The sequence below is a fragment of the Canis aureus genome, chromosome 4, assembly GCF_053574225.1.
Source record: "Canis aureus isolate CA01 chromosome 4, VMU_Caureus_v.1.0, whole genome shotgun sequence".
Classification (NCBI taxonomy): Eukaryota; Metazoa; Chordata; class Mammalia; order Carnivora; family Canidae; genus Canis; species Canis aureus.
The window spans coordinates 45,363,675-45,377,167 of record NC_135614.1 but is presented as its reverse complement, the minus strand read 5'-3'; the positions used below and the strand labels follow the sequence as shown (position 1 = coordinate 45,377,167).

The 13,493-nt window shown below is 40.9% G+C and overlaps 1 protein-coding gene across 9 annotated transcripts in view; it reads left to right on the top strand.

The window, feature by feature from the left end:
* The window catches only part of TENM2 (teneurin transmembrane protein 2), a 1,508,878-nt gene that overhangs the window by 1,426,656 nt on the left and 68,729 nt on the right, over nucleotides 1-13,493 (top strand). For all 9 annotated transcript variants that reach the window (XM_077895600.1, XM_077895599.1, XM_077895598.1 and 6 more), the window contains 4 exons: nucleotides 1,119-1,380; nucleotides 2,146-2,413; nucleotides 7,900-8,043; nucleotides 8,867-9,116. In XM_077895600.1, the coding sequence (XP_077751726.1) occupies nucleotides 1,119-1,380; nucleotides 2,146-2,413; nucleotides 7,900-8,043; nucleotides 8,867-9,116 (924 nt within the window). The remainder of the gene's footprint in view (nucleotides 1-1,118; nucleotides 1,381-2,145; nucleotides 2,414-7,899; nucleotides 8,044-8,866; nucleotides 9,117-13,493) is intronic.

Below are 13,493 nucleotides of genomic sequence, written 5' to 3'. Positions count from 1 at the left end.
TAAATAAATCCTGGAGATGTAATATACAGCATGGGAACTAGAGTAAATAATACTGCATTGCAGGGCACCTGGGTGGGTCAGCTAGTTAAGTGAGGGCCTTCAGCTCAGATCATGATCCCAGAGTCCTGGGATCAAGTCCCACATTGGGCTCCCTGCTCGGCAAGGAGCCTGCTTCTTCCTCTGCCTGCTGCTCCCCATGCATATGCTCTTTTTTCTCTCTCTCTCACAAATAATTAAAAAAAAAAAAAACGTATTGCGTATTGAAAGTTGGTAAGAGAATAAATCTTAAAAGTTTTCATCACAAAAAAAAGTGTAACTGTGTAGTGACGTGTTAACTAGACTTTTTTTGTAGCCATGATTTTGTAACATACACAAGAATCACATCATTATGTTGTACTACACCTAAAAGTAATGCTATATGTCAGTTGTATCTCAAAAGTTATGGCTCTGTGAAGCCAAATATATATACAAATATATATAACAGTCCAAGTAGATGAGAAGAAAGCTTTAATGAGGCCCGCCCATGACTTAGCGTTGATCATTATAACTCTACTATTTATTGAACACTTCTGTTAACCTAGCACAATGCTAAGTACTTTACAGCAGGGGCAGGGGAACATTTTCTGCAAAGGGCCAGATAGTAAATATTTTAGGCTTTGCATGCTATATGGTTTCTGTTACAACTACTCAGCTCTGCCTTTGTAGCACAGAATCAGCTGGAGAGGATAAGTAAACAAACCGCATGGCTTCGATTTACTCCAATAAAACTTTTGTTTGCCAAAACAGGTGGTGGGTTGGATTTAGCTCATGGGCCTAGTTTGCTGACCCCTGCTCTGCTCTCATTACATTTCATTATCTCAGCTGTACTGTGAAGTTGGTATAATTCTTCTCAATTCACAGATGAAGATACGGGCTCAGAGAGGGGTTAGTAACTTGCCCACAGCCACACAACTAGTAAGTGGTAGAGATTGGGTTCTAACTCAGCCCATCTGCCTCCAAAGCCCACCTTCTCTTGCGCGCTCTGCCCCTCCCTCTGCCGTCAGGTGCAGAGTTCAGAGGCCCTGCCTGTCTAAAGGTAAGTTCATCCCTCTCAGTGAGCCCACTTACCCCCTCTCTAGGTTTGACCTGATCGCCAATGGGGGTGCCTCCTTGACCCTGCACTTCGAGCGAGCCCCATTCATGAGCCAGGAGCGCACCGTGTGGCTGCCATGGAATAGCTTTTACGCCATGGACACCCTGGTGATGAAGACCGAGGAGAACTCCATCCCCAGCTGTGACCTCAGTGGCTTTGTCCGACCAGATCCTATCATCATCTCCTCCCCCCTGTCCACCTTCTTCAGTGCTGCCCCAGGGCACAATCCCATCGTGCCTGAGACCCAGGTAGGAATGGCAGGTTCCAGGGTAGGACTCTTCAATATTGCCTTAACCCAAACTGCCTGGCCAACTTCTTCTTACCGCATCTCACTCCCTGGGTGGGCCAGAAACTAATATTAAGGGGGAGGGACCAGAAGTAGAAACACAGTGTCACTGGAGAAAAAACTGAATCTCTCCTTGACATTCCAGATGTTTTCAGATACTCATTCAAGACTTTGGCAGTCATCAGAGCTTTTAATAAAATAAAAACAATATACATATGTGCAACCCACCTGCAAATTGCTTTTTATTCCTGTTAGTCACAGAGATACATGATAAGAGGCACTTTAATGATCTACATCAGTGTTAGGACAGAGGGCATATTACATTATTGCCTCCCTGTTGCTTTATACCAATTGTCACTGGAAGTTGCAGGTTCATATAATTACAGCCTCTTGTGGCCTCCTTACATGCAGCTAGCAATAAAGCCTGCTGTTCTTATTTACATCTTTTGCCAACAGTGTGGTTTTTAAAAAGAAACACAACAGTGTCCAGGAATAATTATTAATCCAAAAATCATAACCTCAGCCCCTTCACTCCATGGTGAAGGATAAAGTTTGGTTGTGCGTTTTTTTTCTCTCTCTCTCAGTCATAGGAAGTGGTCCTTGCGCCCCACATAAGGCATGATGCTTTGGTGAGAGTGGCAGCAGACAGGCAACCTCAGATTTGCAAGCAGCCCACTTGCCCAGAGTTCATTGGATGCAGCATGTCTACCATGTGTTTACTCTCCAGGTTCTTCATGAAGAAATTGAGCTCCCTGGTTCCAACGTGAAGCTTCGCTATCTGAGCTCCAGAACCGCAGGCTATAAGTCTCTGTTGAAGATCACCATGACCCAGTCCACAGTGCCCCTGAACCTTATCAAGGTTCACCTGATGGTAGCTGTAGAGGGACACCTCTTCCAGAAGTCATTCCAGGCCTCTCCCAACCTGGCCTATACCTTCATCTGGGATAAGACAGATGCATATGGCCAGAGGGTATATGGACTCTCTGACGCTGTTGGTATGTTTCGGTTTCAACTCCTTATTGACTCTAGAATTTAGTCATGCATTAATTCGATCATTATTGAGTTCCTACTATGTGCCAAGCACTATCCTTGTAGAGAGAAATGCAGTGGTCAGTAAGGTAGCCAAGAGTCCTGTTTCATGGACCTTCTATACTAGTGGGGTGGGGGGGTCCACATAATAAACACAGACTGGACAAGAAAATATCAAGCAGTGATAAGTGCTAATGTGAAAGTAAAAATAAGTGATATTTACTGTGAAGGAAAAGCAACTGTGGGTGGGCATTCAGGGAAGGCTTCTTGGCAGGGGACACTTCAGCTGGGGCTTGAGTGACAAGAAGGAGCCATGTGAGAATCACACTGGCATAAAAAGCAAGAAAAATCAGGTGCGTCTGAAGGACAAAGAAAAGGCCAAGTGTGATGGAATGTATGGACAAGGAGAACATTTGAGGTAGAGGAAAAAGGTGGACAGAGGCTAGTTCATGTTCCCAGAGAGCACTTGCAAATGGCACAGGATGCACTGTGAGAATCAGAAAATAGAGCTGGAGGGGATGTGAAAGCCACATGCTGTGCTTCAGGCTGTGCCTTTGAGGGAATCAGAGGCTTGCCCACTGATGAAACACTACCATTAGAGAAGGGTCTGTTGGTTATCAGTCTCTGAAGAATTGTGAGCTGTGGATTAGTATCAACCTACCTGGTATCTTTTCCTACTCATAGAGAGCTGTGTGGGATTAATTAAAATCTAGAATCTTGTATTTTCTTCACCACTAGGTTTGTGATTTCCAAGAACTATATATAATAAGTTACCAAAATAAGAAACCAACAAACTTAGAAATTTTCATTGTAATTGGTAGCCAATGTTTATCAGACTTTCCCTTTGTGCAGGGCACTATGCTAACTCCTTTGTCATGGGTAGCCTCTCAATAACCTTATCAAGGAGACACTCTCATAATCCCCATTGTGTAGATGGGACAGGAGGGAAACGGTAAATAAGTATCTAAATTACCTAGGAGGTTACACATGCTCAGGATATGGCCCTAGTAGTCTGCTTCATTGGCAAGTGGAGTTATTAACTTAATAAAGATAGTAATAAGTTATTAAGTAACTAGTGCATTAATATAAAGTAGCTAATCAAATATTATACTAGACTTACCAATATCAAAACAATATCCAATATCAAAAAGTAGTTGGAAGATTATAATGCTTTCCCATGCATCTAGCTTCTGGCAAGTCATGATGATTACTGGTTTTTCCATTCTTTCATCCACCTCCTTACTCTTGATGTTTTTCTGAAGCAAGTCTCAGATATTACATCATTTTATCCATATTATTTATCCATAATATTTCACAATGTTTCTCTAAAAAATACTTCAAAAACATGCCAACCATTATAATTTTTAAATGGTTCATTATTAATATATCTTCAAATAGCCCATTCAACATTTCAATTGTTATGAATATCATAAAATATTAGTGCTTTGTTTGAATCAGAATCCAAATAAGATCCACCTTTTGCAATTTTGACTTCTCATAGTTCTGTAATCTATTGTTTTCCCTTCCATCTCTAGCCTTTTTTTTAATTCTGTATTTTATTTTGCACCAATTGCATTGTTTGCTGCATTGTTACAGAATTTCCAATAGTCTGATTGCATCTCTGTGGCTCTTTAACATATTGCGTTGTTCTAGATCTCTTGTAAACTCAGAGTGGAATCTTGAGTCTTTCTAACATTCAAGTTTGATTTTTTAAAAATCTATATCAACTATTTTTTATTAAGGTGTAATTGATATACATTATATTAGATTCCGATATACAACATAATGATTCTATATTTGTATATATTATCCAAGGATCACAACAAGTCTAGTTGAGATCCATCACATACATAGTTTCAAAATTTTTTTCTTATGATGAGAACCCTTAAGATCTACTCTTAACAATTTACAAAATGCAATACAGTATCATTAACCATAGTTGCTATGCCATACATTATATCCCCAATACTTGTTTATTTTATAACTGGAAGTTTGTACCTTTACTTCCCTCACCCATTTCTTTCATCTCCCACCCCCTGCCTCTGGCAACAAACCAATCTGTGTCTGTATCCATGAATTTTGTTTTATTTTATTTTTTAAAGATTCTACATAGGAGTGAAATCATAGTGTATTTGTCTTTCTCTAACTTATCTACTTAACATAATAATGCCTTCAAGGTTAATCCATGTTATCGCAAATGGCAAAATTTCATATCTTTATGGCTGAATAATATCACACACACACACAACCTTTCTCATCCATTCAGCCGTTAATAGATGCTTAGGTTGTTTCCGTATCTTGGCTATTGTAAATAATGCTGCAATGAACATGGCGAAATTGCACTTCAATGAACAGAAGTGAAATTGCTGGGTCATATGGTATAGTTCCATTTGTAATATTTTTGAGGAACCTCCGTACTGTGTTCCACAGTGGCTACATCGATTTACATTCTCACCAACAATGCATGAGGGTTCCCTTTACATCTCTTTCAGTACTTGTAATTTCTTGTGTTTTGATAGTAGCCATTCTAGCAGGTGTGAGGTGATATCTCACTGTGATTTTGATTTGCATGTTCCTGACGATTAGTAATGTTGAACTAATCTTTTCACGAACCTGTTGGCCTTCTATATGTCTTCGTTGAAAAACTGTCTATTCAGATCCTCTGCCCGTTTTTTAATTGGGCTGTTTGCCTTTTCACTACTGAGTTGTACAAGTTCTTTATATGTTTTAAATATTTACCCCTTATCAAATATGTGATTTGCAACTACTTTTCCCATTCAGTAGGTTGCTTTTTCATTTTGTGGATGGCTTCCTTTGTTGCACAGAAGATTTTTAGTTTGATACAGTCCCACTTGTTTATGTTTGCTTTTGTTGCCTGTGCTTTTTGGTGTCAGATCAAAAAGTCATTGGTAAGACTGATGTCAAGGTTGATGTGGCCAAGGTTAACACCTTGATCAGGCCTGATGGAGAGAAGAAAGCGTATGTTCGACTGGCTCCTGACTATGATGCTTTGGATGTTGCCAACAAAATTGGGATCATCTAAACTGAGTCCAGCTGGCTATAAATCTAAATATAAATTTTTTCACCATAAAAAAAGACTGATGTCAAGGGGTTACCAACTATGTTTTCTTCTAGGAGTTTTATGCTTTCAGGTCTTACATTCAAGTCTTTAATCCATTTTGTGTTAATTTTTGTGTATGCTGTAATATAGTGGTCCAGTTTCATTCTTTTTCATGCAGCCATCCAGTTTCCCTGACACCATTTATTGAGGGGACTGTCTTTTCCCCGTCGTATATTCTTGGTTCCTTTGTTATGAATTAATTGACCATATATATGTGGATTTATTTCTGGGTTATTTTGTTCTACTGATCTATGTGTCTGTTTTTATGCCCACCCCATACTGTTTTGACTACTATAGTTTTGTAATATAGTTTGAAATTAGGGAGTGTGATGCCTCTAGCTTTGTTTTTCTCAAAATAGCTTTGGCTACTTGGAGTCTTTTGCAGTTTCATAACATTTTTAAATTGTTCTATTTTTGTGTTTCTATTCTGTGCCCTTGGAATTTTGTTAGGAATTGCATTGAGCCCATAGATTACTTTGGATAGTGTGGACATTTTAATGATGATAATAACTCTAATCCATGAACACAGAATATCTTTCCATTTATTCATGTCTTCTGTTTCTTCCATCAATGTCTCTTACAGTTTTCAGCATATAGGTCTTTCACCTCCTTAGTTAAATTTATTCTTAGATACCTTGTTTTCCAATTTTTCTTTTTAATCAGGACAACTGGTTAGTTGGTACTTTCATCTGCCATCAGAGGCACCTAATGTCATCTTGTTTATCCTTTTGTAATTTTGGTAGCCATTGGTGCTCATTGCCTAGATCCATTAGGTCATTAGGGATTGCAAAGTCACATTTTAATTTTGTCATTGCTTCTCCATTTATTAGCTAGAATACTTTTATATATTTTCTCATTAACTACTTAGTTATTTGAGGTATAGTTCAAATAAGAAAAAAGGGACAAATGCTCAATTATTTCCCTTTATTTACTATTTTCAGTATAATAAATTGGTCCTCTAACATCCTCTAATGGTGGAAAATTAATTTTCTAATACCATTATGAACTCATAGAATAAAATGTACCTAGTATGTTTCAATCCATTGAAGTTATTATCTCTACTAATGGTCAAATTGTCCCATCTGTGGTCAGTGGAACACTCATCAAGCTGACTCCCATATTCTTTTGACATAACCCTAGTAGATTTTGATTTCTTCCTTGCTATCTCATATGATAAAATGGCCTAGTCTCATCTTATGCATTTCTTGCTCCAGCCATTTCTTCAAGGAGCCCTGCCTGATTTCCTTTTAATGAGAAATAATATGTCAAGGCCACAAGCCAGGCACTAACAATTCTCTCTGCTACTAGGTCGGCTATTGTTTCTTGGAATTTTCAGAGGACAAGTTAGGAATTATATGTGGGTTTTTTTTTTAATAAAAAAATGTATCTTCCATTCATATCGACGCTCCTATATCTCAGGATTTAAAAGAAGCTGTGGAGAATCCCCAAAGGTGACACACGTAGTTAAGAATTTAATGTAGTACGAATACAAATAATAACAGGGCCTCATATTTCTAAAGCAATGCTGCAATTAAAAATGTATGGCATCTTGGCATTTTATCTCATTTATCCTTACCACATCTCTCTGAGAAATGGAGGTTTCACTTGCTCTGTGTTACACATGGGGAAAACAGAGCCATGAGGAAATGCGAGCTGGAGCAGAGTTAGAACTGAAGTCCCTCTTCTCCCACCTCCCTCTCCCATTTGTCCATGTGGCAAATGCAGGATTTTTACAGTCTTTGGATTCTGTTCCCCCACTGAATTGTCACATAATTGGCAGGCTTTGTCCCCATGCCTGCCTCTCCTGGCACTCTCTGGAATCCTGAGTGATCATACAAAGAGCCTTAACTTACACAAGCTGTTGCCTCCACAATCTCCTTATAAATGAGCCACCATGCTTCCATGGGCCTTCCTCCTAGTGAGTGAAAATAAATAACACAGAGTATAATAAATGCATGCCATGAACAGCAGGCTGAGAGAAACAGTCTCCTGTCCATCTCTAAAGGAGAGTTGTATTTCATTTTTAAATGATTCTTTTCCTCCTTCCACATCACTAGGGTCATTTTTGAAAGCCAGCTGTTCATTGGAAAAGTCTTTCTATCCCCACAGAGTACTACTGTGTAAAGTTTCAAGGCTGAGTTCAGCTTGAAATCTGAATTTAATATTGTGTGGAATCACAAGGAGAAAAGCAATCAACCCGCCTCCTTGAGTGAGTTTCTGGAAAGGAATCTGTATTACCATGAACATGTGTTTCTCATTCCAGCTGGAAAGCTCAGGAGTAATCAAGGAAACTCTCTTCTTCACTCTGCCCCACCCACTTTTATCTTTCAGTTTCTGTTGGGTTTGAATATGAGACCTGCCCCAGTCTAATCCTATGGGAAAAAAGGACAGCCCTCCTTCAAGGATTCGAGTTGGACCCTTCCAACCTCGGTGGCTGGTCTCTGGACAAACATCACATCCTCAATGTTAAAAGTGGTATGTAGGCACATTTCCTTTCCCAAATACAGCCTGGTCTCTCCTCTAGAACCTTCTCTGCAGTCTTGACATTTAAGTGGTAGCCTCTCTTCTTCCCTCAGCATTTTTCATCAAATGTCCAAAATACTCATAGGTTTTTTTCACCTTCTTTTATTTTTTTAAAAGGTTTTATTTATTTATTAGAGAGTGAGCAAGAGTGAGCATGAGCAGGGAGAGGGGCAGGGAAAGAAGCAGGCTCCCCACTGAGCAGGAAGCCCAATGTGAGGCTCAATCCCAGGATCCTGGGATCATGGTCTGAGCCAAAGGCAGATACTTAACTGACTGAGCCACTGAGGCACCTCATTCATTTTTTTTTAAAAGATGTATTTATTTATTTGAGAGCAAGCATGCTCAAGCATGGGGAGAGGGAAAGAAAGACTCTTAAGCAGCCTCCAAGCTGAGTGGGGAGCCCAACATGGGGCTCGAGCTGAGATCATGACCTGAGCCTAAATGAAGAGTTGGACACATAACTGACTGAGACACCCAGTGCCCCTCCACCTTCTCCTTTCAAATGTCAAAGAATGTTGAGCTGTTTTTCCCAGACTGTCTACCTTAGTGTACCTCACAATTCTTCTTCAGTTATCCCTATAAATGATATCTTAGCCTTTGGGGTCAGTGCCCCATTACAACTCTCTCAGCCTCCTGAGATAATAGGGGAATTCCCAAAAGGTCAAAGTTTCCTACTGTTTCTCTTCTCTCTACCACTGCCCCTCACCCTCCATAAGCCCATAGAAGTATCCTCCCCAGAGGGTTGCAGTGACTACCCTCATTTCCTTCCTCCCAGGAATCCTACACAAGGGCACTGGGGAGAACCAGTTCCTGACCCAGCAGCCTGCCATCATCACCAGCATCATGGGCAATGGCCGCCGCCGAAGCATTTCCTGTCCCAGTTGCAATGGCCTTGCAGAAGGCAACAAGCTGCTGGCCCCAGTAGCTCTGGCTGTTGGAATTGATGGGAGCCTCTTTGTTGGAGACTTCAATTACATCCGGCGCATCTTTCCCTCGCGAAATGTGACCAGCATTTTGGAGTTAAGGTAAGTGGCCACACAGCAAACCTTCCTTTGCTCTGTTGCTCCCATTGCTACCAAGCTTCACTGGGTAAATTATGGATGCATTGGGAGTTCTCAAGAGAACACATATTCCATATAATGGGCTAAGCTTCAAAACCTAGGCCCAGAATCAAATAAAGATTGGGAAATGCTTTTTGAATCTATAAAAACACCACACACATATTTGATAAAATTGTTAACACCTGACAAAAACAAGGGTGAAAGTTTTAAGTCCTAGTGCTTGGGGTGGGACCCGAGCAGCTGTGTTTCGTAGAACCTCCACACAAGAATCTGATACATACCAAAGAAGCAAAGAACCACAACTTCAAGCTGTTCTTCTGTTTCAGTGGTTTCAAAAGTGACTCTTCCTAAAAATACAGATACCTAGAGCCCACCTCAGAGGCACTGATTCAGTAAGTCTAGAGAAGAGCCAAGGCATCTTTTCTCTTTGACGAGCTCTGTAGAAGATGGTGATATATGTCAGAGTTTGAGAACCACTAATGTTCATTTACTAATTCAAGTGATTCTATTGAGTGCCTCTATGCACTACTTTTCTATAAATTCTCTGGATCTTTGCCCATTCACTAGGATATGACTTAGAAATGTTGCATAGGCCTTGCCAGGTAACTTCTGGCCACGGCTGGTAGATGCCTCCTGGTCATTGCTTGCTACTGAATCTGAAGTTCAGATTCCCCTGTTTGGACAAAAGTTCTTGTAAACCCTCTTCCCAGGAAAGCTGATTCCAAGCCCTTAAACCTAGATCTGTAAGTGAAGGGAGAAATGAAGTCTATCCCCTATACATAAGGGATAAAATACTTGGTGAATGTATACTGTGTGCCAGGGACTATCTGCTAAGGGAGGAGAGGATGAGAGGGAACAGGCAAAGCCCTAGGTGTTTTTGTGGTCTGACAGGGAACTTCAAATCATGTGGACAAATTAAAATAGTAGTAATAATAGCTTTAAGGAAAACATAATGGGGTAAAAATTAGGGACTGTGGTAGATATTGGGAGGGATAAGGAAGCTACATAAGATAAAGTAGTCAGAGAAACATTTCATACTATGACATTTGAGATGCCACTTGAATGATGAGGTCAGCCATGTGAAGATCTGAGGAAAAGTATTTGAGGCAAAGAGGTTGTGCAAAAGCCTTTATATCACCAGATAATCTGGTTTATTTAAAGGGTAGAAGCCCAATAAGGCTGGAGGAGGGTAGTGAGCTCAGGATAAAGTGTCTCATAGGAGGCCAGGAAAGTCACAAAACTTCACTGTTTTACTGACCTTGTTACAAAGTGTAAATTATATTCTTGCTACAATGGACAGCTACTAGAGGTTGAAGTAGGAAATGGAATGCAGTTGACATGATCTAATTTGCCTTTTTAAAAGATTATTTTGGGGACACCTGGGTGGTTCAGTGGTTGAGTGTCTGCCTTTGGCTCAGGTCATGATCCCAGGATCCTGGGATCAAGTCGCACATTACACTTCCTGTAGGGAGCCTGCTTCTCCCTCTGCCTGTGTCTCTGCCTCTCTCTGTGTCTCTCATGAATAAATAAAATCTTTTTTTTAAAAGATTATTTTAGCCATTGTGTTAATGAATGGACTGTAGGGGAACAAAAGTGGAGGCAGAGAAACCCATAGGGAAGCTGTAACAGTTGGCCAGGATTTGGGTGTAGACTAAGGTGGGGAGGAAGAAAGATAAGGTAGTATTCCAACTGGGAGATATTTTCAAAGTAAATGTTATGGGAATTATTGATGGATCAGGTGTAAGAAATGGAGAAAAGAAAGAAAAAAAAGAAGGGTGATGACTAGGATTTTTGACCTGAGCAACCGAGTAGGTAGTAGTACCTTTTGAAGTAGCCTCAGCTACCACACAAAGGACTTAGAGGAAGCCACAGGTTGCATTTGCCTTTTAGTGGCCCCTTCTATGAGAAAGATCAGTGAATGAAGCATCAGCTAGTGCTGCTGAGTATTCCTGGGAGCTGAGACTATGCCAAGCGCTGGAAGGGATGAGAAGGGTGGAGAGAGAAAACCTCAGCTCCACCCAAAGAAGGTAACAGAATTAGTGATCCAGTGGGCATTAACTGAGCATGATCTGAGTCAAGCATGTGCTGGGCTCTAAGGGTCTAAAAGGGGATGAAACAGACTCAAAGAGTACCCATGTGAGGGTGACAGATGGGCACTGGGCAAGGAGAGATAATTCAGGCTGAGTGTTCTAGAAGAACCAACAACCACCTAGCATAGAAACAAAGAAGGGGAGGCCATGGGGTAGACTAGGTGCTTATAATAATCAAAAGATGAACAATGAGAGGAGGAAGAGACAAAATACAAAAGGCTAGATAGTTCTCAAGCTGTCAAATTGATAATCAGGCAAACAACATTTCCTAGAGCTCCCCAACTAGATTCTCTTCTCAAGATGTTTATTTCCCTTTTTATCCTAGGAAAGTAGCCTTCTTAGGAATCCTGTGGGCAGTGGAGAGCCATGGAAGGGGGCGGGGAAGGAGGTGAAGGTAGCATTCTGCCTTTCCATGAAGGTTGCATCTCTTTTTTTAAGATTTTATTTATTTATTCATGAGAGAGAGAGAGAGAGAGAGAGAGAGGCAGGCAGAGACACAGGCAGAGGGAGAAGCAGGCTCTGTGCAGGGAGCCCAATGTGGGACTTGATCCCAGGCCTCCAGGATCATGCCCTGAGCCAAAGTCAGGTCCTCAACCACTGAGCCATTCAAGCGTCCCACATTTTTTTTTTTTTACAAAAAAAAAGCGGGGGGCCATGTCTGGCCCTTACCTCTTTGTCACGGCTCTAGATGCCCAGAGCCAAATCAGCACTTGCCTGCTATATTCCCAGCTCCAAAAGATTCATGCTACTCCCTCTACTTAAATACTTTATCTGATATGCCTCTTCGTGTCCATCTTTAAAGCTTATTTTGAAGATCCCCCTCTTCCATGAAACCTGACCTCCCTAGCAGAAATAATTCTCACCTTCCTCTGGATCACTTAAACTCTAGTTTTCCACCAAAGTTGGCTCTATTTACTGCCTTGTTTTTCAGTTATTTCCATGTTTGAACTTCAGTAGTGCAGACACCTTTGCTATCTTTGCCCCTCAATGCCCAGGGCAGTGCCTGGTCCACACCAGGGGCTCAAGACACATTGCTTGAGTTAAAGGAGACACAGACCAGTCTGCCTTTTGTTGGAATTTCTCCTTTATTCCAGGTGTCTCAAGTCGTAGAGGCCACAATGTTAATGATAGGAGCTAAGGGCCCACATGGAGCAAGCCACACCACACCTACATGGTGACATGAAGGACAGCTGGAGGAAGTATAACTACCAATTTCCTTCAACAGCTGTGTGGTATGGTTTGGTTTGGTTTGGTTTTTTAAACTTTTTAACCACCCTTGACTCATTCTTGCTTTCATCAGCCAGGTATCCAGAGACGATTAGAAGTTAAGCTTTTACAAGAACACTGGTTTGATTTTTCTTTTCTTCCCACTACATACCTGAAAACAAAGGGCTGTCAATCCCCTGTCTTCAAAACAGTAACCAGCAGAGGGAGAGAGGAGGGGCAAGAGACCTGTTATGTCTTTTCTCCATTATGAGTTGGCAGCTGAATGATTTCGTTTCAGAAGTCAGTGCCCATCCTGATCTCACTTACCCACCTCAGAGCTGAGCCTCTGAATCAGAATTATATATAAATGCTCCCATAGTTCCTTCACTATGTCCTCTCTTCCTCCTTTCTTTGCCGGTCCAAAACATATAAGGGCAGAGTTCTACACACTTGGAAGACTTCCAATGTTAAAAAGAGTCTTCTACTTAGGTAAAAGGGTTATCATTTGTATGCTTCAGTTCCACCAGCATTCAAGACATTTTCAACACCCACTTCCTCAAAAATCTGATATCCCACCCTTTGCAGCCCATTTCCTTTCTTAAAACTATACCCTCTCCAGGTGATCCTTGGAAAACTCAAGCTTTATAGAGTACATTTGTCAGTCACTAACATCCTAGAATGAATTTCTGGCATAGGAAAATCTTTCCTTCCTCCTCAATTTGAGGACATCTTAGGGATTGGATCCCAATATAAGGCAATAAATTGTAAGGTATGGGATGGTGCCTCTCTGTCTTTTCTTAAGTTGGCCTCTTGTGCTAAACATAAGAATCTCACACTTCCCATAATGTTTGAATTCTAAAAAAAAATTATTTTTCAAATATAAAATACTACATACACACACACACACACACACCCTAAAACACATCCCCTAGCACTGGGTGTTATGCTATATGTTGGCAAATTGAATTCCAATAAACAACAACAACAACAACAACACATCCCCTGCTGAGATTCTGATGGTGCTGTTGAAGTAGGGCAACAGCAA